This window comes from Manis javanica, chromosome 11 (assembly GCF_040802235.1).
Source record: "Manis javanica isolate MJ-LG chromosome 11, MJ_LKY, whole genome shotgun sequence".
NCBI lineage: Eukaryota > Metazoa > Chordata > Mammalia > Pholidota > Manidae > Manis > Manis javanica.
The window spans coordinates 108,706,076-108,729,492 of record NC_133166.1 but is presented as its reverse complement, the minus strand read 5'-3'; the positions used below and the strand labels follow the sequence as shown (position 1 = coordinate 108,729,492).

The 23,417-nt window shown below is 37.3% G+C and overlaps 1 protein-coding gene across 3 annotated transcripts in view; it reads right to left on the bottom strand.

The window, feature by feature from the left end:
• The window catches only part of ASPM (assembly factor for spindle microtubules), a 64,152-nt gene that overhangs the window by 35,757 nt on the left and 4,978 nt on the right, over window positions 1–23,417 (bottom strand). For all 3 annotated transcript variants that reach the window (XM_037004711.2, XM_073217225.1, XM_073217226.1), the window contains exons 4-16: window positions 19,641–19,745; window positions 19,104–19,250; window positions 17,469–17,714; window positions 17,132–17,199; window positions 11,676–11,817; window positions 11,031–11,161; window positions 10,355–10,530; window positions 8,174–8,319; window positions 8,001–8,086; window positions 5,090–5,311; window positions 3,715–3,922; window positions 3,474–3,616; window positions 3,239–3,367 (exon numbers count right to left, since the gene is read on the bottom strand). In XM_037004711.2, the coding sequence (XP_036860606.2) occupies window positions 3,239–3,367; window positions 3,474–3,616; window positions 3,715–3,922; window positions 5,090–5,311; window positions 8,001–8,086; window positions 8,174–8,319; window positions 10,355–10,530; window positions 11,031–11,161; window positions 11,676–11,817; window positions 17,132–17,199; window positions 17,469–17,714; window positions 19,104–19,250; window positions 19,641–19,745 (1,949 nt within the window). The remainder of the gene's footprint in view (window positions 1–3,238; window positions 3,368–3,473; window positions 3,617–3,714; window positions 3,923–5,089; window positions 5,312–8,000; window positions 8,087–8,173; window positions 8,320–10,354; window positions 10,531–11,030; window positions 11,162–11,675; window positions 11,818–17,131; window positions 17,200–17,468; window positions 17,715–19,103; window positions 19,251–19,640; window positions 19,746–23,417) is intronic.

Sequence of the window (23,417 nt, the reverse complement as noted above, 5' to 3'; positions counted from 1 at the left end):
AACTCCTAGTAGAAAACATAGGGAAAAATTTCCTAACTTTGGATTTAGCAGTGCATGAGATATGCACAGGAAATAAAAGCAAAAAAAATAGACAAGCAGGATTACATCAAATTTAAAAAATTTTGTTCATTAAGGGATGCAATCGACAGAGTGAAAAGGAACCTTGCAGAATGAGAAATGTGCAAATTACGTATCAAATAAGGGACTTGTATCTAGAATATATGAAAGAATTCCTAAAACTCAACAGTAAAAAAATTCAAATAACCTGATTAAAAAATGGGCAAAGGAATAGACATTTCAGCAAAGATGACAAATGGCCAAAAAACATATGAAAATATATTCAATATTAGTCATCAAACCCACAATGAGCTATCTCCTCACTACCAAAACCAAAATAAAAACAACAAAAACCCCAAAATGCCAGTAAACAAGTGCCAGCAGGGATATGGAGAAACTGAAATGCTTGTACACTACTGGTGGAATTGTAAATGTGGTCCATAACAACTACTGTGGAAAACAGTATGGTGGTTTCTCAAAAAAATTAAAGATAGAACTCCTATAAAATCCAGCAATCCCACTTCTGGGTATGTGTCCAAAAGAAAGGAAAAGCAAAGTCTCAAAGAGATGTCTGTGCCCCCATTTGCACAGCAGCATTATTCCCAACAGCCAAGAGGGGTAACCCAAATGCCCACTGAAGGATGAATGGATAAACAAAATGTGGTCTACGTATACCTACAGTGGAATACTCTGCAGACTTAAAATGGAAGGGAATTCTGTCACATGCCTCAACATGGATGAACCTTGAGGACATACTGAGTGATGTCAGTCAGTCACAAAAGGACAAATTACTGTATGATTTCTCTTACATAAGGCTATCTAAATTAGTCAACTTCGTAGACATAGGAAGTAGAATGGTTTACAAAGGCCAGGGTGAGGGAGAAGTGAGTTGAAAAATTTCTCAAGATGAAATTTTATGGTGTATTCTTTACCCCAACTAAAAAAATTTCATGTGAAAAAAAAAATCCCTTATTAGCTTAAAAAAAAATGATGCAGCCTAAACCAGCATTTGAGTCAAAAGTTATAAAGGCCAGGGACATTCTTGGGCACAACACATTGGGATAAATTGACAAATCTGTTTTTAGACTATCTCAATCTCAAACCAACTAAAATGGAACATTTTATATGACATGAGTAAAGCTACAGATGGAAAGTAGATAAATCCAAAGAAACAAATATATTATAAAACTAGCAACTATTTGAAAACTTATATAAACTGAGGGTAAAAGCTCCCATGCCTTCAGTCTTGACTCTTCTCTAAGCTAGACTGCATGCCATCAGTTTTAATCCTATATTGTTGCTAAACCAACATGTTATCAGCCCACTTTATTTTGCCTTATATATACGCCAAATGCAAGGACTTACTTCACTTCAGGGTCTGTGCCTACTCTCTGACAGGAAGAACTGAAAGGTGGTATGTGTTGGGGCCCCTTGGATAATCCTGCTTAATGCATTAGGTAATCTGGCCGTTAGTCAATGTTTGTTATTACAAAGCTTGAATCATTCTATTCTCGATGGACATTTATATAAATTATAACAATAATATGAAAGCAAAATATAAAACCTGAAAAATAGCTATTTGAGGTAATATTTACATGTTTGTTAGCTTATAATATTTCTACTAGACCAGATAGGGATCCTGCTGTTTAATGTTCCAAATAGCAAATGAAAAGGTATAATTGGATTTTAGCATAATTGTGCAAGAGAGGGCACAGCACCTGGAGAGAGGGGAGAAGCAGCTGTATTAAAAAAACAGGAAGATTTCCACTATGTGGATCAAAGAAATAAACCAAGAGAAGAGATCTCACCAGCAAAGGGCTAAAAACTCTGCAGTAAATATATGAATAATACAAGGCCACTAAGAGCAGAAAATAAACATTTTTGTAACAACAACAAAAAGTATACATTTTTTTTAGTAAAGAGATATTTACTTCTTGTGATTTTAAATCTCTCATTTAATGTCATGTAAAAAGAATTAATGAAATAATCTGAGGACTGGCCAGGAGAGTCTTCCCTGAAGTTTCCTAAAACAATTCTCCTAGAAGTGTCCAGAAGTAGTTTTCCTACAAAGCGCATGTAGCCAAGGAAGCAGATCCTGGGAAGATGAGGGGCTAAAGAAGGCCCAGAGAAGACTATACAGTAGCAGAAAAGACTATTTGTGAGTATAAGCCACAGACTGTTTCCCAAATGTTACTACCGAAACTGTGAGTGAGGCAAGAGCAAATTATTTCAATTAGTGCTATTTCCAAGTCTGATACAAGTATGAGAAAACACACAGTATGTTTGAGAGCTGCTTAAACTTGGCTGTTTTACACAGTTATTGAGAGCTATATAATTAATGTCTGTTAACTCAAACTCAAGGAGCAATATTGGGTGGAAGGCCTTTGAAATATCTGATACATTTTATTAAGCATGGCTGCTTGTTTTATTTTGATTTCTCCAAATAAAAAAGTATAGTGTTATTAGTGGAAGGAATAGGGAGATAAAAGGATTAAAGTCGTCTGTTCAGTCTGATGAAAGAGACCATTTCTCAGATTGTTAAAAATGACATTTTTCTCAGAACTTAAGACAATGCAAATTTTTATACTATTGGGGTCACAAAGGGAGACAATAAATAACATCTCTATGCCCAGCTTCTAAACATTTTGAGAAATAAAACAATGAAAACCAAAATACCACTTTTAACTAACAAAGGATAAAGATGGTTATCCTGGAAGACAGTTTCACAGCAGAAAGAATGAGTTGTCTAATTAGAAAGCAAAATGCAACACCTGACACTCAGGCCCAAGGAGAACGTCAAAGCAAGCCTCCCAGAACACAGCATGAAAAATTAATGGAAAACTCCTGCTCCTTGGAGGCAGGTTAGATTCCAAGAGGAAGAAGAGAAGAGCTGAGTCAGGTACCCCAATTTATTTTTCACACACACACACACAAAAAATAGAGGCAAGTTACTCCTCTTCCCCTAGAGCAGACTAGGCAAAAGGGTAGACAGAGGCTGGAAGATACATCGAATGAAGGAAACATCAGGAGCTGGGGAGAAATACCCATCCCGAGCTCAACACACACACACAGCGTCTGTAACTTCATACATCAGTAACATGAAAAATCTTATCAAGAACCCATCAACTGGTAGCATATGGAGTACCATTCACGTTACTGTGCTTTCATTTTTCAGGATTACCTGATGGTGTTTTAGAGCTGTTCTTAGTTTATATTTTCTCCAGGTTGTCTGTATAAGCCGAGCAGCTCTTGTTTCTTTACGAAGATCCAGAAGTCTCGTACAGAGAAATGACAAATAGGTAATAACCACCTAAGAGAAAACACAGAGGGTGAAAACAGAGGCTGACAGAGAACAATCAACTTACCATCAATTTCTGAGACTCTTTCCACATTTGCAGTAAGAAACACTCACTTACCTTTTCGTCTGGAATTGTGTTTGACATGTCTGAGTGATGAATCATTGCAGGTATTCCACCAAGATCTCTAACTGCAGACCTCACCAAATGAAAATTTTTCTTTTCGTTTTCTAGGAGTTCTTTGCATAGTTCTGAAGTATTTTCTATTATGCAAGTAAAAAAGATATTAGACAGCTCTGACCAGAAATCAGACATGGAAAAGAAAAAAATCTGAAAAGGTAATCAACCAAAAGCTACTAACCATAATCAAATGCTTTAAGAGACATATTCAGAGAACTTTCATCAGATTCAGATGATGAATTTAACACCACAGAGCCGGTTTGTGTGCATTCCACGGTTTGAGTTGTACACTGACAAATAGCATCAAAAGGCACATAGCAAGGATGGTAGTGGTGGATCAAGTAGCATAACACTCGGCCATCTGAGAAGGACACTGTGAAATTCTCCACCTGATTGCAAATACCAGAAAAATGACAAACTGTCATCAGACGGCAGTATAGATAATAATGGTTTTATAGTCCACATTTCCCTTCAGTAGCTAAGAATATCACATTAATTGCTAACAGCACCTGGTATAATACCATATTCATGGCCAGGTCCTCAAATTATAAAATACTAAATATTTTTATTTTTAAATAATACTTTATTAACTATTAAAAATATAAAATATGAGCTATCTCAAAAATAGAATTTGATTATATTATTGTGCTGGTCAGACAGGGTTGTTCCCTCAGAAATGCATGTCTTTCTCAGAACCTGTATTTGGATACAGGGTCAGTGTAGATTTAATTTGTTAAAAAGAGGTCATGCTGGAGCAGGATGGGTTGGTTCTTAATCTAGTTTGATGAGTATCCTTACAAGAAAAGAAGACACAGGGACAGTCACACAGGGAGGATGCCATGTGAGGACAGGCAGAGACTGGAGGAACGTGTCTACAGCCTCAGAATGCCAATGACTGCCAACAGCACCAGAGGTTAAGGACGGGCATGGGGCCAACTCTCCCTCGTGCCTCCAGGTCCAGAGCCTCTCTGGCATTTAATAAAAACAGAAGATTATCCATGGATTTGGCAATCATGCTACTCATGATACTTGCTCAACGTGTAGCAGTTTACCACATTTAGTTACACATACTCTGTATCATTTTTCTGTCTCATATACCTTAGCAGCTGTTATTCACACGTCAGGACAGTTTACTTTCATGTATTTATACTTCCAGGTACATTTCATAGAGAAATACAGTACAAATCTAACAAATGATTAAAGACTCAGGTTTTTTTCCTCCCTCTACCTAGTGGTAAGGTGGGTTTATTTATATTTACCTTTAATAATATGGGTGTGATCCTTTGGTGCCCCAGTCTTTGCAAGTGTCTCCTATTAAGACCCCCAACTAGGTTATTTATTTCTTAGTGACACACAAAATAATGCTGCACTATACATTTGGTAACATCTTAGATAAAACACAGAACATGATAAACGCCCTGGCTCATCTGAGGAAAGTTTGCTTATATATATAAACTACATTACTTAAGAAATGCAAGAGATTTTATGAATTAAGCTTAATTGACTTTAACCAAAATTTATTTAAAGATACTAGGCTAAAACAAAAACAAACTTACTGTTTTATCATAGAAGGCACAGACAGCATTTACCCAATCCATCAACAGCTTTATGCTTTCACTGTATTGTCCAAAGGAACCACGATTCCTTTCATCTTTCTTCTTATTCGTAACAGCACCAGAATTGCAAGACAGTGCAGACATTGTTCTCTTCATACTCTGGGTGTGTTTTAAGAAGGTAATTTCTTCCTTTAACTCATCTAAATCAAGAGAAATATCCACCTACAAAGACACAAAAGAATATCTTTGTTTTCCATATATTATTTTTAACTTGCAAAAGTTAAAGTTTTCTTTTTCTTTTAAGGCAGTCCCCATAGAAGTGATGGACTGTGCAATGGTTAAGTCCACTGGATTTGGGGCCACACAAGCTGTGTTTAATCTGATCTCTGCGTCCCCTCAATGATGCGACCTTCAGCTTCAGTTTCCTCACTTACAGAGCAAAAGCAACATCTCCTTACAGGGGTGCATGAAAATCAAAGTGGAATGTAGACATAGCAGTGCCATTGCTCTTCTCTTTATTGTGCTTTGCAGACACTGCATTTTTATTATTTTGTTTTTTGGGTTTTTTTTAGTAAATGGAAGGTTTGTGATGACCCTGTACCAAGTGTGTTAGCATTGTTTTTCCAATAACATCTGCTCACTGTGTTTCTCTGTGACATTTTGGTAATTCCTTCAATACTTCAAACCTTCTCATCATGATTATGTTTGTTGGGTGATCTGTGATCAATGATCTTTGATTTACTACTGAACTGTTCTGGGGCACCCATGTAAGAGAGTGAACTAAGACAATCATTGTGTGTATACTGACTGCTCGTCTGACTGGCAATCCCCCCATCTCTCTCCCTCTTCTAGGGCCTCCCTAGTCCCCTAGACACAACAATATTGCATTAGGCCAGTTAATAACCCTAAAATGGCCTCTAACTCTTCAAATGAAAGGGAGAGTTGTGTGTCTTTCACTTTAAATCAAAAACTAGAAATGATTCAGCTTAGTAAGGAAGGCGTGTTGTAAGTGGAAATAGGCCAAAGGCTAGGCCTCTTGCACCGAAAAGTTAGCCAGGTTGTGAATGCAAAGGAAGAGCTGTGGAAGGAAATTAAAAGTGCTACTTTTATTAAAAGTAAAACAGCCTTATTGCTGATATGGTGAAAGTTCTAGTGGTCTGGATAGAAGATCAAACCAGCCACATCACCATCTTAAGCCAAAGCCTAGCCCAGAGCAAGGTCCTGATACTTAATTCCATGAAGCTGAGTGAGGTAAGAAGAAAAGCTAGAAGCCAGCAAAGGCTGGTTCGTGAGGTTTAGGAAAGAAGCGTCTCCATAACATAAAAGCACAGGGGAAGCAGCAGGTGCTGATGGAGAGGCTGCAGCAAGTTACCCAGAAGATCCAGCTGAGATCGTTACTGAAGGTGGATACACTAAACAACAGATTTTCAGTGTAATGAAACAGCCTTGTATTTGGATGAAGATGCCATCCAGAACTTTGATAGCTAGAGAGAAGTCAATGCCTGGCTTCACAGCTTCAAGGACTGGCTGACTCTCTTGTCAGGGGCTCATGCAACGAGTGACTTGAAGTTGAAGCCAATGCTCACTGACCATTCTGAGAATCCCAGGGGCCTCAGGAATTATGCTGAATCTACCCTGCCTGTGCTCTGCAAGTGGAACAACAATGCCTGGCTGACAGCACATCTGCTTACAACATGGCTTACTGAATATTTTAAGCCCACAGTTGAGCACTGCTGCTCAGAAAAAGATTCCTTTAAAAATATTCCCGCTTATTGACCGTTCACCTAGTCCCCCAAGAGCTCGGATGGAGATGGACAGTGAGGTTCCTGCTGTTTTCATGCTGCTGACACAAGTCAGTTCTGCGGCCCATGGATCAAGGACCCATGTTGACTTTCAAGTGTTTTCCCTGAGGAAACCCATTTCGTAAGGCTACAGCTGCCATAGTGTGATTCTGCTGATGGATCTGGGCAAAGTACCTTGAAAACCTTCTGGAAAGGATTCGCCCTTCTAGATGCCACTGAGAACATCTGTGATTCTTGGGAAGAGTTTTGTCAAAGCACCAACATGAACAGGAGTTTGGAAGAAGCTGACTCCAACCCCATGGGTGACTTTGAGGGGGTTCAAGACTTCATGGAAGAAGTAACTGCAGATGTGGTGGAAACAGCCAGAGAACTAGAATTAGAAGTGGAGCCTGAAGATGGGACTGAATGGCTGCATCTCATGATAAACCTTCAATGGATGGGGAATTGCTTTTTATGGATGAGCAAGGAAAGTGGTTTCTTGAGATGGAATCTACTCCTGGTGAAGATGCCTTGAAGACTGTTGACATGACAACAAAGGATTTAGAATAATACATAAACTTAGTTGATAAAGCAACAGTAGGGTTTGAGAGGCCTGAGTCCAGTTTTAAAAGCAGTTCTACTGTGGGTAAAATGCTGTCACACAGCATCACATGCTGCAGAGAAACTGTTCCTGAAAGGAGAGTCGATTGATGTGGCAAACTTCATTATTGTCTTATTTTAAGAAATTGCCACAACCACCCAACCTTCAGCACCACCACCCTGATCAGTCAACAGTGTCAAAGCAGGACCCTCCACCAGCAAAAATATTAGGATTTGCTAAAAGCTCAAAAAATGGTAAGCAATTTTTAGCAAGAATATTTTTTAGTTAAGGTATGTGCATAGTGCTTAGATATAAAGCTATTGAACACTGAGACAACTAGGTAGCTTACATGTAACTATTATATTCACTAGGAAACCAAAACCTTCATTGGACTAGCTATCCTGGGGTTGCCTGGACCTCAACCTGAAACATCTCTGAGTAAAGCAATGGCTTTATCTGATGCAAAATACTTTTAAAAATCAATGTGGAACAGCTATGAAAAGTGCAAAATTTACCAAATGTACAATACCTGAAAAGCAAATGCTATTTTCCAAAGCAACCCAAGAGTTTTCTCTCTGTGCCGATCTACAATATCCTTAGACAGGATTGTATTTCCTGCAAACGAAAAGATAGTATGTTAGCACATCTTTACACATCAATTATCAGTAAAAAGGAAAAGCTTTATCTTTACTCAGTTTTTACCATGCTCATCATTTAATTGAATTCCTCGTGATTTAAGAATTTGAAGAACAATGTCAACATTGTGCATCTTTTGAAGACGACTTATTGCAGGAATCCTGAGTTTCTTTGAGAGACTCCAGTCCCGTGTGAGAAGTTCCATGATTCGCCTTTAACAGTAAAGGGATTTTCAAATGAAATTGTTATATAAAAACATATATGAAAAATGAACTTCATTTAAATATAGTTATCAGTCACACAAATAATACCCCCAACTTAAAGCGTTTTAGGTTAGAATGACAAAAACTACCTCAAGACTCTTTTGCTCCAATGTTAGCAAATAGAGTTATTTTGTATGTAAGCTGAGAGATTGAGCCCTATGAGCAGAATGTAAGAATATGAGACACACACATGAATAAAACAACAGGGTTCTTTAAGGAAAGGAAAAAAGACATTTGTTGAGGTATGCAGTGAGATGTATTTTGCACACCAAGCAGGTCCTTTCTTTTCCTATTTTATTTAGTCCTCTCATGGCAGATCCACAGTTAGGCATCATTACCCCAGTTTCTGCAGATGCAGAAACCAAAGCCCAGAGAATTTCAGTAAACTGCCCATAGTTATATAGCCAGTAGTGACAGAACTAAGATCAGAACTGAAAGTGGCTTTATCAGTTTCCAAAGCCATTGTCTTATATCTATAGCAAATTACTATAAAAAATTTGTGTGCCTATGTTAAAAAGACATACTTATCAGTTAAAATTCAACCCCCTAATATCATCTATATTACTAGTGTTTTATCTTCTAGACAATAATCACTTTTCCAGAAAAAGCAAGCCCCAACTGATTACAGTACATAGATAAAACCTGGCAGAATTGTCTATACAACCATAATTTCTAAAGGTTAGAAAGCAACTTAAGATCATTCTAGGCCAGTCACCCCATCAATGAATGAAGCATGTGGATCAGCCATCCCCAGATATTCTCAAATGACCTCAAAGATCTATAATCATTTGCTGGCACTGGAGAAAATAGAAACCGGGCATGCAAGATCGAGTCTCTTAACTAGTTCCTGATGAACTAATGACATTAGTTCCTGATGAACTAATGACAAAGAATCAACATCTGACATCACTAAATCCTCAATAACTCCTATGAAAGCATAGAAATGTCGTTCATTGAGAAAAACAGCACTGAACATATAATCAATCACTGCTCCTCCTGAAAAGTGGAAGAAGTATAAAAACATGAATTCCTATTGGCCCACAAACAGATGTGGTGGTTTGGATTTATGAAACAAATTAAATACATATAAAAATAACACGTGAAACATTTACAGCAAATTCTTTAGCTTATACACTTAAGTAAGAGGAAGAGAAATTGCTTAAGTGAAAGAAAGCTACTAGAAAGTCCAAAAGACTATTACCTTGTGAGACCACATATTCGGAGAAGAAAACAATGCTCACAGCAATTTAACAGAGAAGAAAGCAAGTGTCATTGTGTTATTTTTGAAGAACTGGGTATTCATAAAGATCTGGGGAGCCCTACATCACAAATGTGAAACAGGACATAAATTGGAGTTTCTCAAAAAAAGACCAATGTTTCCAAGCCAAATACCCTAATGAGGCCAAGTAGTACCATGCTCAAGTCCACTCCTTCCAAAGCGGTGACTGGTAACTCACTGTATTCATACAAAAGCCAATGTTGAGGATTCCAGTTTAGTACTAAGTTCTATGTGATTCTGAAGCCAGATACCTTGAGTTTATATTCTAATACCTCTATATAAAACTTAGATAAGCCATTTGACTTCTTCATTCTACCTTTCCTCATATGTAAAACAAAGTTAATACAGCTAAAGCTGGTCTCAAGTGATACAGTACTCATGAAACCACCAGACATAAAGTGTTATTTAGATGTTTGATATTTAATTGTTTCATGCTTTTCCCAACTCCATCAGTAGTTCTTACTCACAGACCCTAGTAGTCACATGCCAACAAGGCAAAAAACATGGATAGTAAACAAGATTTTGGTCCTAAAATTGACACCATTTTCCTAAAAGTGTTGCAGATATTTATCCCAGTTTATTTTAACCCTAAATTTATTGCATTATATGAAAGAACAAGAAAGATTATATAAACACAGAAAAATGTATTTTTTAGAAAATTTTAGTCTATTCCATTGAGTAAAATATTCTATTTCTTATACTTACACAAGACGCACCCCACACTGTAAATCTACAGCAAGATTTGTAACAGCGAAGTCAAATTCATCAAATGGCGTCTGACCATGGTTAACAGGCAATCCCAATAAGCTAAGGTGACGAGAAAGGTCACCTTCACCACTTAGGAAGTCCCGGGAAAAAGCCAGCAGGATTTCTTTACTTGTCTGTGGAGAAATAAGCTGCAGTATTATACTCTAAGATTATCATTTTGTTTACAAAAAAAAAAAAAAAATTCATATCATTTTGTGCGTATAGAAATTAAATGAAATTATAGTGCAAAGTGTCTCAGTTTCATGTCATATGGTAAGGCAAATCTCATATATTTCTAATTTAAGGCCTTTTAAAAAGTTGTTCATAAATAATAATACACTCTAAAAATCTGCATTACTTTGATAACTATTAAATTAGGAAAGAAATTTCTACCCAGATTAATTCCTTAGAAGCATAGTTTCATTCATTGTCATATCAGAGGTAAGAGTACGGTGAGGTGCTGATTTAAAACAGAAGTTCAGCAGAGTTAGAACTCCTAGGGAGGCATTTCTACTCTACTCCAAAGAGCTGAACTCTGGGAAACTCGTTTTTTGAAAGAGAAAATATACAATAAAAGCAAACAAAGTTCTTAAATGTGAAATATAAAACATAAAATGTAAAATGAAAACAGTACCTTGAATTCAGCATCTTTACAAAAGAGACAAGGATCGTGATCAATAAGTCTGGAGATTTTAGCATGATCAAGGAAACAAACCAACAACAATAACTTTTTCAATGTAAATTTAGACAAAGCTTCTTCATGACCTTAAATAAAGTACAAAAAAGCATAGCAAGTTAATCTGTGAAAGATGGGTTCCACCTTAAAATACAATAATGTGCTAGTAAATAAAGTAAGGGCACAAATCAAGCAGTATGTGCCTTTCTTAGTGCTTTATGTCTGTGAACCCACTGAGTATTTCTAGTAACTCACAGGGCAGATGCCTTTTAATATCTCCAACTCATGGTGGAGGAAACAGAGGCACAGAGATAGCAAACGGCTTAGTTGGTCTCCATCAACACCATCCTAGGGGCTATGTGGATACAAACTAAAACCCAATGGTCTCCACACAGCCTGCTTGGTGGGGAGAGTGTGGGTAGAGATGATAAACAGGTAAAAATCATACAGTGATGGGAGTGATGGGGTGAAGGAAGGAGGGTGGTGGGAACAGAGACTATTTAAACTGGTTGCTCTAAGAAGGCACAAGCTAAGCAAAGACAGGAGAAATGAGATGGTATTTATACAGGGTGGAGAGAATGCAGTGTGGGTGGCACTACCTACCATCCCGGTACAGATGAGGGATGCTGGGGTGTCTGTACTCAGCTGCTATGTCAGGATTCCAAAGCAAGCGGTTCAGAATAAACACAGCCAGCCCCATGACATCGCTGTTGTCTTCCAGATATATGAGTTCTCCATAAATCGTCTGAGAAGAAATCAAAGCTAAAGTCAGCACTGTGTGACCTCTGAGAAAGAGAATGACAAGGGGGACAGGCAGATCATCTTCTGAGGACCTGGTAATGTTCTCTTTCTTAAAGAGTATGACAGTGACATAGACATTTGCTAAATAAATCTATTAAACTGTATGTATATGCTTTGTGCATTTTCAGTGTAAATGCAATACTCCACAGTGAAAAAAGACGAGCTCAGGGCTAAGATAAATTCTTAGAAATTATTGACAAGCAATACCTTTATTTTAATTTCTTTATGTTAAAGAACTAGCAAATGTAGTCATATTGTTCAAATTTAATTATAACTGTTCCACTAAGTATATCATGAAGGTAAAAGAGAAACCTAAATATTCAAAATTTTCTTATAGTTAACACGTAGGAAACCATCAGCAAATCACCTAATTTAATAATTTGTGAAGTTCAGATCTGTTTATAATCAATGATTTAAATATGAAGTTAGGGGATTCAAAATAGATGGAAGACTAGGATGGTACGGCAGGAACCTCCTCCCACCTGCACACAAGGAAGCACTATAGCAAATAAAATGACCTGTAGACGGCAGAACAGACCACCTGCACTCAGTGGAGAAGAGAGGACCACACTGAGGAGGGAAAAGGGGCAGAACCGCTATCAGTTTATTGGGATCCCAGTCCTCCCCCAACTCCAGCACACTAACAGGAGGGACAGCAACAAAGCTGGAGGGGTAAGTGCTCAGGAATCCTGCACGCCCGGCCCTGGAGATCCGCTCTGGGGACAAGAGTCCACACTGCAATGGGCTTTGGTGATCAAGGAGGGACACCTGGGACAGTGAGAGCACTCTGGGAGGCTGACATTCCTGTCCCTTGTGGAGGCCTCACACAATTTGTCGGTCCTGCTGAGACCCAACAGAGCTGGCAGTTTGAAAGGCAGCACGTGGAGGTGTGCCAGAGGGACAGGGGTTGAAGGAAGCTCTCTGGAGGGGAAAGCTCTCTCTCTCACAGATGGACTGCACTTTCTCAGCCTCCTTCAGCCCAACTGGTCAGGTGCTCGCAGCGCCCAGCTCCAGAAGCTCCATCTCCCTCACTGGCAGCTCAGCCCCATGGCAGGCTTTCCTGAACATCTGCCCTGCCCAATACAAGTCCAGGACCAGACAGCTTCATGAGTGAATTCTACCAACATTTAAGAGCTAATACCCATCCTTCTTAAAGTATTTCAAAACATAGAAGAGGAGGGAATACTTCCAAATTCATTCTATGAGGCCATCATCACTCTAACACCAAAACCAAAGGTACTACAAAAAAATAAAAATTACAGAACAATATCCCTGATGAACATAGATGGAAAAATCCTAAACAAAATATTAGCAAAACAAATTAAAAAATACATCCAAGGATCATTCATCACAAGCAAGTGGGATTTATTCCAGGAATGCAAGGATTGTACAATGCTTGTATATCAATGTGATTCATCACATTAACAAAAAGGAGGACAAAAATCACATGAGCATCTCCATAGATGCTGAAAAAGCATTTGATAAAATTCAACATCCATTCATGATAAACTCTTAACAAACTGGGTACAGAGGATACATACCTCAACATAATAAAGGCCATATATGACAAACCCACAGCTAACATCATACTTAACAACAAAAAGCTGAAAGCTTTTCCTCTCAGATCAGGAACAAGACAAGGATGCCCGCTCTCCCCACTTTTATTCAACATAGTACTGGAGGTCCTAGACACAGCAGTAAGACAGCAAAAAGAGGTGAAAGGCATCCAAATTGGTAAGGAAGAAGTTAAACTGTCACTGTTGGCAGACAACATGATATTATACATAGAAAACCCTAAAGACTCCATCAAAAAACTATTAGAATAACTGGATTCAGCAAAGTCACAGGATACAAAATTAACACACAGCAATCTGTTGCATTCCTATACAGTAACAGTGACTTAGCAGAAAGAGAAAGCAGGAAAACTATTGTATTTACAATTACATCAAAAAGAATAAAATACCCAGAAATAAACCTAACCAAGGAGGTAAAAGACCTATACCCTGAAAACTACAAGATACTCATGAGAGAAATTAAAGAAGACACCAATAAATGGAAACACATACTATACTCCTGGATAGGAAGAATTAATATTGTCAAAATGACCATCCTGCCTAACGCAAGTTACAGATCCAATGCAATCCCTATCAAAACACCAACAGCATTCTTCAATGAACCAGAAGAAATAGTTCTAAAATTAATGTGGATACAAAGAAGATCCCAAATAGCCAAAGCAATCCTGAGAAAGAAGAACAAAACTGGGGCGTTACACTCTCTGACTTCAAGCTCTATCACCAAGCTTCAGTAATCAAGACAGCATGGTACTGGCTCAAGAACAGACCTATAGATCAATGGGAAGAACAGAGAGCCCAGATATAAACCCATGCATACACAGTCTATTAATATATGATAAAGGAGCCATGAATATACAAAAGAGAAAAGATAGCCTCTTCAATAACTAGTATCAGGAAAACTGGACAGCTACATGTAAGAGAATGAAACTGGATCACTGTCTAACTCCACACACAGAAGTAAACTCAGAATGGATCAAAGACCTGAATGTAAGGCATGAAACCATAAAACTCTTAGAAAAACATGGGCAAAAATCTCTTGAACATAAACATAAGCAGTTTTTTTCTGGACACATCCCCCCTGGGCAAGAGAAACAAAAGCAAAAATAAACAAGTAGGACTACATCAAACTAAAAAGCAAAGGACACCATCAGCAGAACAAAAAGGCAACCTACAGTATGGGAGAATATATTTGTAAATGATTTATCCAATAAGGGGTTAACACCCAAAATATATAAAGAATTCATATTTCCCAAAAACCAAATATCCCAGTTAAAAAATGGGCAGAGGACCAGAACAGACATTTCTCCAAAGAAGAAAACAGATAGCCAACAGGCACCTGAGAAGATGCTTTACATTACTTATCATCAGAGAAATGTGAATCAAAACCACAATGAGATATCACCTCACACCAGCTAGAATGGCCACTATCCAAAAGACAAGAAATAAATGTTGGCAAGGATGTGGATAAATGAAAACCCTTCCTACACTGTTGGTGGAAATGTAAATTGGTGCAGCCACTGTGGAAAGCAGTATGGAGGTTCCTCAAAAAACTACAAATAGAAATACAATTCAATGCAGTAATTCCACATCTAGGAATTTACCCAAGAAAACAAAATCCCTGATTTGAAAAGATACATGCACCCTTATGTTTTCGCTGCACTATTTACAATGGCCAAGACATGGAAGCAACCAAAGTGTCCATCAACAAATAAATGAGTAAGGAAGAAGTGGTAATTTATACAATGGAATACTATTCAGCCATAAAAAAGAAGGAACTCCTGCCAATTATGGCAACATGGATGGACTTAGAGGGTATTATTCTATGTGAAATAAGACATGTGGATAAAGACAAATGCCGTATGATTTTACTTAGATGTGAAACCTAAAAACAAACAAAACAAAATAAACAAAACAGCAGTAGACTCAAAGACACTGAGGACTGACTAGTGGTTACCATGGGGAAGGGGGCAAGTGAGGTGGTGTAATAGGTAAAGGGGATAAAGAGACACAAAACCTCAATCATAATATAGTCATGGGGATGAAAGTACAGCCTAGAGAATACTGTCAATGATTCTGTAACATCTTTGTATGTTGATAGGTAGTAACTACACTAGTTGGGGTGATGATTTAATAATGTATACAAGTGTCGAATCACTGTTGTACACCTACAACCAATATGATATTGTATATGAACTATACTGATAAATATATCAATTTAAAATAAATAAATATGAAGTTAGTTTAACATAAAAATACTTATTGATTTTTAAAGAAATGAGAAAAAACTAAAAAAAATGAATTTATATCTATCTTTAACCTTACACCAACAAAATCCAGGATGAAAAGTATTGATAACTGCCACAACAGAGAAATTTTATCTTTATTTAATTTTTTGGCCTTTGAAACTCTAATACCCTCGAAGCTCATGCCCATCCTTTCTTAGGTTTGTAACAGAACCCAAAGCTGTGGTGATGACACAGAAGTTTTGTTCACAGTTATTCACCACTCCCTTCCCTATAAAAGGGTTCTACATCCACACCAACTGCCATAGATGTGCTGGGTCTCTTTTGGGAAGACAGCATTCCTGCCTCATTTGTGTTTGGCCGGATAATGTGCTTTGCTCGGGGGAATATGGACAGATGTGGCACACACTACATCTAAGCAGAAGTTTTAAAAGGCCTTGCAAGTATCTACCTAAGATTCTTGCCTTTCACATCACACACAAAGTTATTCCTCTTCAACTGAGCCCCTAGAATTATTTGAGATGTGACTCAGAACCAGTTAATATGCAATGTTCTGGTTGATGAAACTATTGGAATCAGAATAAGAAATCTCTGCAATGAAACTATCCAGCTGTGTGACAGCAATAAGCTTATCATCTGTTCTCTCAGTGCCTCAGTTTCTTCATTGATAAAAGCCAAATCATTTAAATGATTCCTTTCAGTCCTAAAGATTCTTTTATTCCAAAACCTGGGATAAACTAAAGTCGTAACAGGAAGAGGACGTCCCACCTGACCAAAGTAAAAAACCTCAAGAAAATGTAAATGCATACCAGTAAAAGACTAAAGGAAATGAAAACTGAGGATTTTTAAAAATAAAAAGATATTTTTAACAGTCAACTACTAATGCCTTTCTAATTCAGTTAGCTTTAACATTCTAAATATTATTGAGCCATGTACCAGGTGAGTAAGTCAAATTGTGGTGACATTTTTATGAGAAGCCTTGCATCAAAATGGTTACAAGGCTGAGCTTTGACAACAGACTGGTATAGATTCAAATCCTGGCCAATTATTGGGATTCAGCAAGTTATTTAATATCTAAGCTCCTGTTTTGCAATAGGAATAATACATGCCTCACTTTCTAATTATATTAGAAACTGCATTTAAAGAAGCCTTGTACTGTCATTTGTAAATGCTCAAAAAGTAGCTTACTATTTATGTCCAGTACCAAATTATATATACTTAGGCTAACAGTAAAACTGCTATGTAATGAAATGGCAATAATACATAATAGCATAGTCTGATTACCTAATGAGTATTATTAAAGAACCTTAAATTTTATACTGAAAGATTTATCAAGTTAACCAAATGGCTTTAAAAGTAAAACCATATTTTATTAAAGAGCCTATTAAAGTACATAATTAAATAATGTATCTTTTTTTAAAAAGCTGCAATACATACTTACCTCTAGGCCGATTCGTAGCCACAAAGGATTATATGACAATAACCAATTCATAACTTTCTGTCGTTCTCCTGAAATGCATGTGAACACCAAGTAAGCTCAGATCATTATTATTTAGAGACAACAAACATAATTTCATAGAGATAAATCAGTGGGAAAAAAGGGATAATCATTTATAGGAAATAAATTAAAGTGTACTTCCATTCTTAAGTATATATATGGTCATATTTCAGTACATGAGTTAGGCAGCAAAGCCAAACCAATGTATGTATTTGACTCTGAAATACAAACTCTTTAGTGTCTTTAAAGTATTAACGTCAAGATTTCTATAATCTCTTACCCACATCTTTCCAGAGGTGTCTATCTTTTCGAACAATTAACCGCCTAGCTTCAATTTCAATCTCAAGCTTTTTAATAGCTTTAACCATTTTTTCAGAAGTATATAAATGACATGCTGCACGACGTAATCTATTCAGCCTGCACCGAGCAGTGTAAGCTCTGAGGGACATTTCATCCTTCGTAGGCGCTCTGGGCACACTTATTTTATGTTGACTCTCCACTCCCAAAAGAAGAGCAGCAGCATTGACTGCGTAAAAACACGGGGAAGAAAATTAAAGAGTATATATATATATCTCTCTTAAAGCCAGCCATAAATGCAGTTTTAGATGGCCAAGAATCTATTCCAAGCGTGTGCTTCTCTTTTCCCATCTCACCATTCACTCAGTACTTAGACAGCCCTAACACTGAAACTTTTTGGCTCTACCTGCAAAATGAATCCCAAGTCTAAACACTTCTCACAACCTCCACCACTATTATCCAAATTCAAACATTATCATCTCTAAAACTGACTAATGAAATAGTTTCTTAATTGGTTTCTCTCCTATTTTCTTTATAAATTAAAAAGATAAGCTCCTAAAGAATATGATTTTTTTGAATCAATTAAATTTTGAAATGCAACTTGAATTTTTATAAAACACATTTTCTCTCAAAAAGAGAACTAAAAAATCAGGCTTGGTTTACTTTTGGAAAAAAAAGAAAAGTGACCTTAGAGAATATCTGGTCATAGAGCCTTTTAATGTAAAAATTCTATACATGCTTCTCTAACAAATACAGACCAGTCTCTGCTGGAATACTACAACAATAGGAAAAATCACCATCTTAAAGATAGCCCATATGATGGTTTGGCAACTTAAATATTTACAAGGATTTTTCCTTATCTTGGGTTGAATAGATCCCTATAACTTCAATGGGTGAGCAGTACGAGTTTTTCTCTTTCAGAAGAAAACTCTTCAAATGCTTGAAGGACAGCATGTTTCCATCTGGTTCTACACATTTTCCAGAACAAACTCTGAGATGCTTTCAAAATTCCCTATGTCAACTTTTTCAGATCCCTCATAATTCTATTGATTGCCTACAAATGTCTTAAACTAAGAAAAAACTTAAACTTGTAAGTGGAGACAAAAAAGAAAGACTCAAAAAAAAAAAGAAAGAGGAGACACTATGCCTGACAGGAGCAGGTCCCGTTGGACTGTTATGTTTATCACCAGGAATTACACTTTGTTAATGTAGGCTAAGACTCAATTGGATTTCTTAGCAGTCATGTTTCCCTATTAATTTGGATTGAATCGGTACTAAAATGAAACCCATGCACCTGGAAATTGCATTAGCCAAAAGAAAATGTAAAGTTCAGTACTTTCAGTACAGAATTCCCTAAAAAATTTTCACCTACTCAGTCTGTAGCCTTCATGACAATGAATTAGTGAACTATGATAATGAACCCAAAAGAAAAGTGGCAGCATTTACTGGGTAAAAACAAAGGGAAGAATGCTTCTGGTTAAACTAACTAAAATGTAACAAACTATAATTAACTATGATACAATAAATAAAATATGTATAATTAAAGAATAAAAATTCATGTTAAAAATTCTGTTGAAATAAGAGTATTATTTAATTAAAACATTAATTTAATTTTTACCTTCAGGAATATTTGCTTTTACAGTGAGGTCATCAGGAGTTAATATAAAATTTAGCCACCAAGTGAAGCCTTGTTCCTGCTTTTCTTTCCAGCGTTCATCATAAAATACGTTTTTTGCAGCAAATGGCATTGGGTGTCTAGGAATATCTAAGAATACAATTAAGTTATTACACAAGAAACTGTCCTTTAAATTATAATACAATAGGCAGCAAAAGATCATTTTTACTAGCAAAACCACTTTTAAAAGATTGAATATTTGCTTTTCCAGCCCTTTTTGGAAGGCATTTTGCATATAAAATGCAATCAAAGTAAAAAAGGAAAAATGTAGGACATTCCTGGTTATCTAAAACTCCCAAGTCATTGTAAGTTAGGCTCATTAAAGTTTGAGAAAATATCCTAATTGTTATTTGAATACACAATTTAACAATTCCCCAAGGCTTTGATTCAACAAAAAAGTATCCATTAATTTCCACTTGAAATGCAATTAATGCTTCATTCCATGTCAGTTTTTTAGACTTTAAGATAATAAACACTTGCCTGTTTTTAATGGTTTTATGAAGGTCAGATGAGACTGTGCCACAGCAACAATGGGTTTTGTTCTTTTGTTTGTTTTAGAATTAGGAGTTCTATATAATAATGAATCTAAACAAATTAGAAAGCAGAATAATATAAGAGAAAGGATATAAATTTCCTGAATGAACTGTTTTTAAAGTTAAAATTTGGGTTCTCCACAATTATACCCATTAGGCAAATACTGAATAACTAACTACTATGCACCAGGCACTATGATGCTATTAACTTGGTGGTCAATAAATCCTACATCTGGAAGTTGCAAACCAGAAACTACAATTTATTTTGTGTCTACAGAAGCTACCGTTCAAATTCAAGAATAATTTATTGTGTGTAAATATTCCAGATTCTGTGCTAGGTGCTGAGATGCAGAATTGAAAGATATGGTCCAGCACTTGGGAAGTTTTGTCACGTATATAAGTTTAAAAAGAACTCTAATACACTACTTAAAGGAGTAGCACATATAAGGAGTTAGGAGAACAAGGAAAAGGTAAAGATAACTTCACCTAAAAGGGTAGGACAGCCTTCCTAAATGGGATCACATCTGAGATGACTCTGTGTAAGTGGAAATTAGGCATGAGGAATGTGGCCTGTTGATAGAACTGCAATATGGCTGGAGCAAAGCATACATATAAAAACAACAATACAAGAAGAGGTAGAAAAAGAGTTCAATAATATTACAAATAATACTGGCGGCTAATATGTGAATATTTTACACAAATTTTGAATATCATAATCTTTTAATGTAGGTTAATTACTTCATGCAATCATCACAACAAACTTATAAGAACTGTAGTATTATCCACATTTTATATGATCAGGATACTGAGGCTTAGAAAAAGTAAGCCACTTGATCAAGGTCACCCAAGTTAGGACTAGGATGTGGCAGAACTGGGCAGTACGGTTTCAGAGCCTACACTATTAATCAGTTTGAAGTACCCGGCATGCCAATGAAGGACTTAAATTTAGGAAGTAGCACCATTATTTATATTTTAGAAAACAATGTGGACAATGGAACGAAAGGGGTCTAGACTAGAGATAACAAAGTTAAAAGAAAGCTACTGCAGTGGCCCAAGCTAGCAACTAGAAAACTTAAACAGAAGCAGTGGAAACAAAGAGTTATTTTAATATAGAACCAACAAGCCTTAAGGACCAAGTAAGTGATGGAGAAGGCAATGATTTCCAGGTATCTAACCCGGGTGACTGAGGCAGATGGTAGGTGGTGCCTACAAATCTAAGTGCACTAAAAACCAGAGGCAAAATAACCTATCAGAATAGCAGTTCAATCCCTCCAGCGCAGGTTTTACTCCAGCTCATTCTGCTACTAGTATAAACAAAGAGCTGATCAAAGCAGGAGAGCAAACTAAGGCCCACAGGCAAAATCCAGCCCACTGTGTTTCTGTATGGTCTACAGTCTAAGAACATTTTTTACATTTGTAAATAGTAGGAAAAAAATTAAAAGAATTGTATTTCATGGCACATGAAAACTATGCCATCAATGTCCATAAATAAAATTTTATTGGAATACAGCCACACTCACTGATTTGCATACTGTCTATGGCTGTTTTTCCTTTCTACAATGAAAGAGTTCAGCATTTGGCCTGAAGAACTTAAATACTTACTACCTGGACCTTTGGAGCAGAAGTTTGCTTAGTTGTGATTTAGAGGGATTGCAAATCTAGTGCCAATAGTGAAATATGGAACATGACCAAATTGTGATGTAACATCTATTAGGTCATAAGTTTCTTTGTACTTGAAATTTAAAAAACAAAAACAGGAAAAATTTCTCATTCTGAAACCTTGCAGGAACTTGTCCCTCTACCTGGAACCATTTTTCTCTCTGGGAAGCCGTTCTTGGAACCATCCCACAGCTCCTTGAAATTCATACAAAGCAAGTACAAGGGCCTCCATGTCCATGCTTTTAGGCTTCCCTGTGAATAACTCCATCAAAGGACTGAGGATGACTTGAAGACAGGAATTATCTTTTCTCCTTGTATCCAGTGCCTAGAACAGTGCATAGCACACAGCCAGCACCTTATCAATGTGAAATAAATGCATCTTAAAAAATTGACTTATTTCTCTGCTCCACTAGGTTTCTCTGCTTCTAGATCAGAGTGAATGAGTGAAAGTGGAAAAGTTGGCGACTGAGCCTTCCCCTGTTCCAAGACCTGGAGGTGGGGTGACACGGAGTCCACCACAGAGTGCAGGAGGCAGCCTGTGAGGCAGTCAGAGAGGCAGGACAGAGGGGAGGGCAGAGCCAAGTGTTCCGAGGCGGTGGAGGCTCAAAGGCCCCAACAGGTGGCTAATAGCAAGAAGAAGGTTGAGAAATAAGTACTGGGACTCACAGTGTGGAGGTGTTAAATGACCTTAACGAGAAAAACTTCAGTAGAGTCAAAACCTAATTGAAGTGGATTCAACAAATAGGGAAGGAACTAGAAACAGCTAATATAAGCAACTTTCAACATGATTTTTTACATTAAAAATATCTTTTAATTCAAGTATAATGTTTACACAGAAAAGTACACACAACTCTGTGAGCTTTCTTTTTTTCTTTTCAGCTCTTATCTCAGCCCATCTACTTCTGTACCTGATGACTCAGATTCCTGAGCATTTCTAGGGCTCCCTCAGTGAGCTATCTTTCAAGGGATTTTGCTTAAAAGAAGCAACAACAGATGAAGGGATAAGAGGTATAATAAGTTTTTGTTTTTGTTTCTTTAAGAGATTTAAGTAATAACAGCCTATTCAAATATTATGAGAAATGACCCCATAGGGAGTCAAAGTTGAACATGAGGGAGAGAGAAGACAATTGGTAAAGTCAGGAACTCAGACCAGGATGGGACTAGTTACCCCAGTAAAGAGCCCGGCCTTTCTGGGTGCAGACAATTGGTGCTGGAACAGGAGGGGGCTGGCAGTGTGTGTAACAGTAACAGTTGGGGTAACAGTAGGGAGAACAGTTGGGGAAACAGCTGGAGTTACAGTAGAGTGGCAGATGCTGTGGCACATATGAAAGTTTTCCTCAGTGCTTTCATTTGCATGTGAAGGAGGAAGTAGATGAGCCTAGATGGGTATCAGAGCACTAGCTCTCGAACCTCTCAAACCTCTCGCTGGGTAGATCCGGCTTTATCACCCACAGCCTCTGTGACCTGAGCAAATCACTCCTGAATGCACTGGTTTACTCACTTAAAAATGTGGCAATGATAACATCCACTTTGTATGACTGTTGTGAGCATTAAGGGGGTGACAGTAAACACTTAACTATGAGGCCTGACAGACACACTCAGTAAATGTTAGCTACTATTATCGACCAGGAGAGAGGAAGAGAGGAAGGCATTAAAGGTTTTAGGTGAAAAAAGGGAGGGATGGGATAGTCAAGACCAAAGTGATAACACCAATAAACAGGAAAATAAAGCTGCAAAGAGTTAAGGGCCTACCTGAGATTAGTGGCTATGAATTTAAAGACCAACCAGCAAGGTTCAGGCAGGGAGCAAGTGGACTTGGAGAGTGATGGAACTTGATGGAAAAGAACAATGAGGGTAAGAGGAGAGAATGAAGAGACGTGAGGAATATGGAGTCCAAGCTGAATAAGAGTAAGGACATGTCAAGGTGAGAGCTGTGCAAACTGGTGGATTAAAGGGTTGTGTGTGTAGAAGGGTTAGAAAAAAGGTTGGGGTTTCAGTCTCTAGACAAAATGTGCAAGTCAGAGATAGTGACTGGAGATGGAGACGCTTTTAGGAGAGGGCAGCC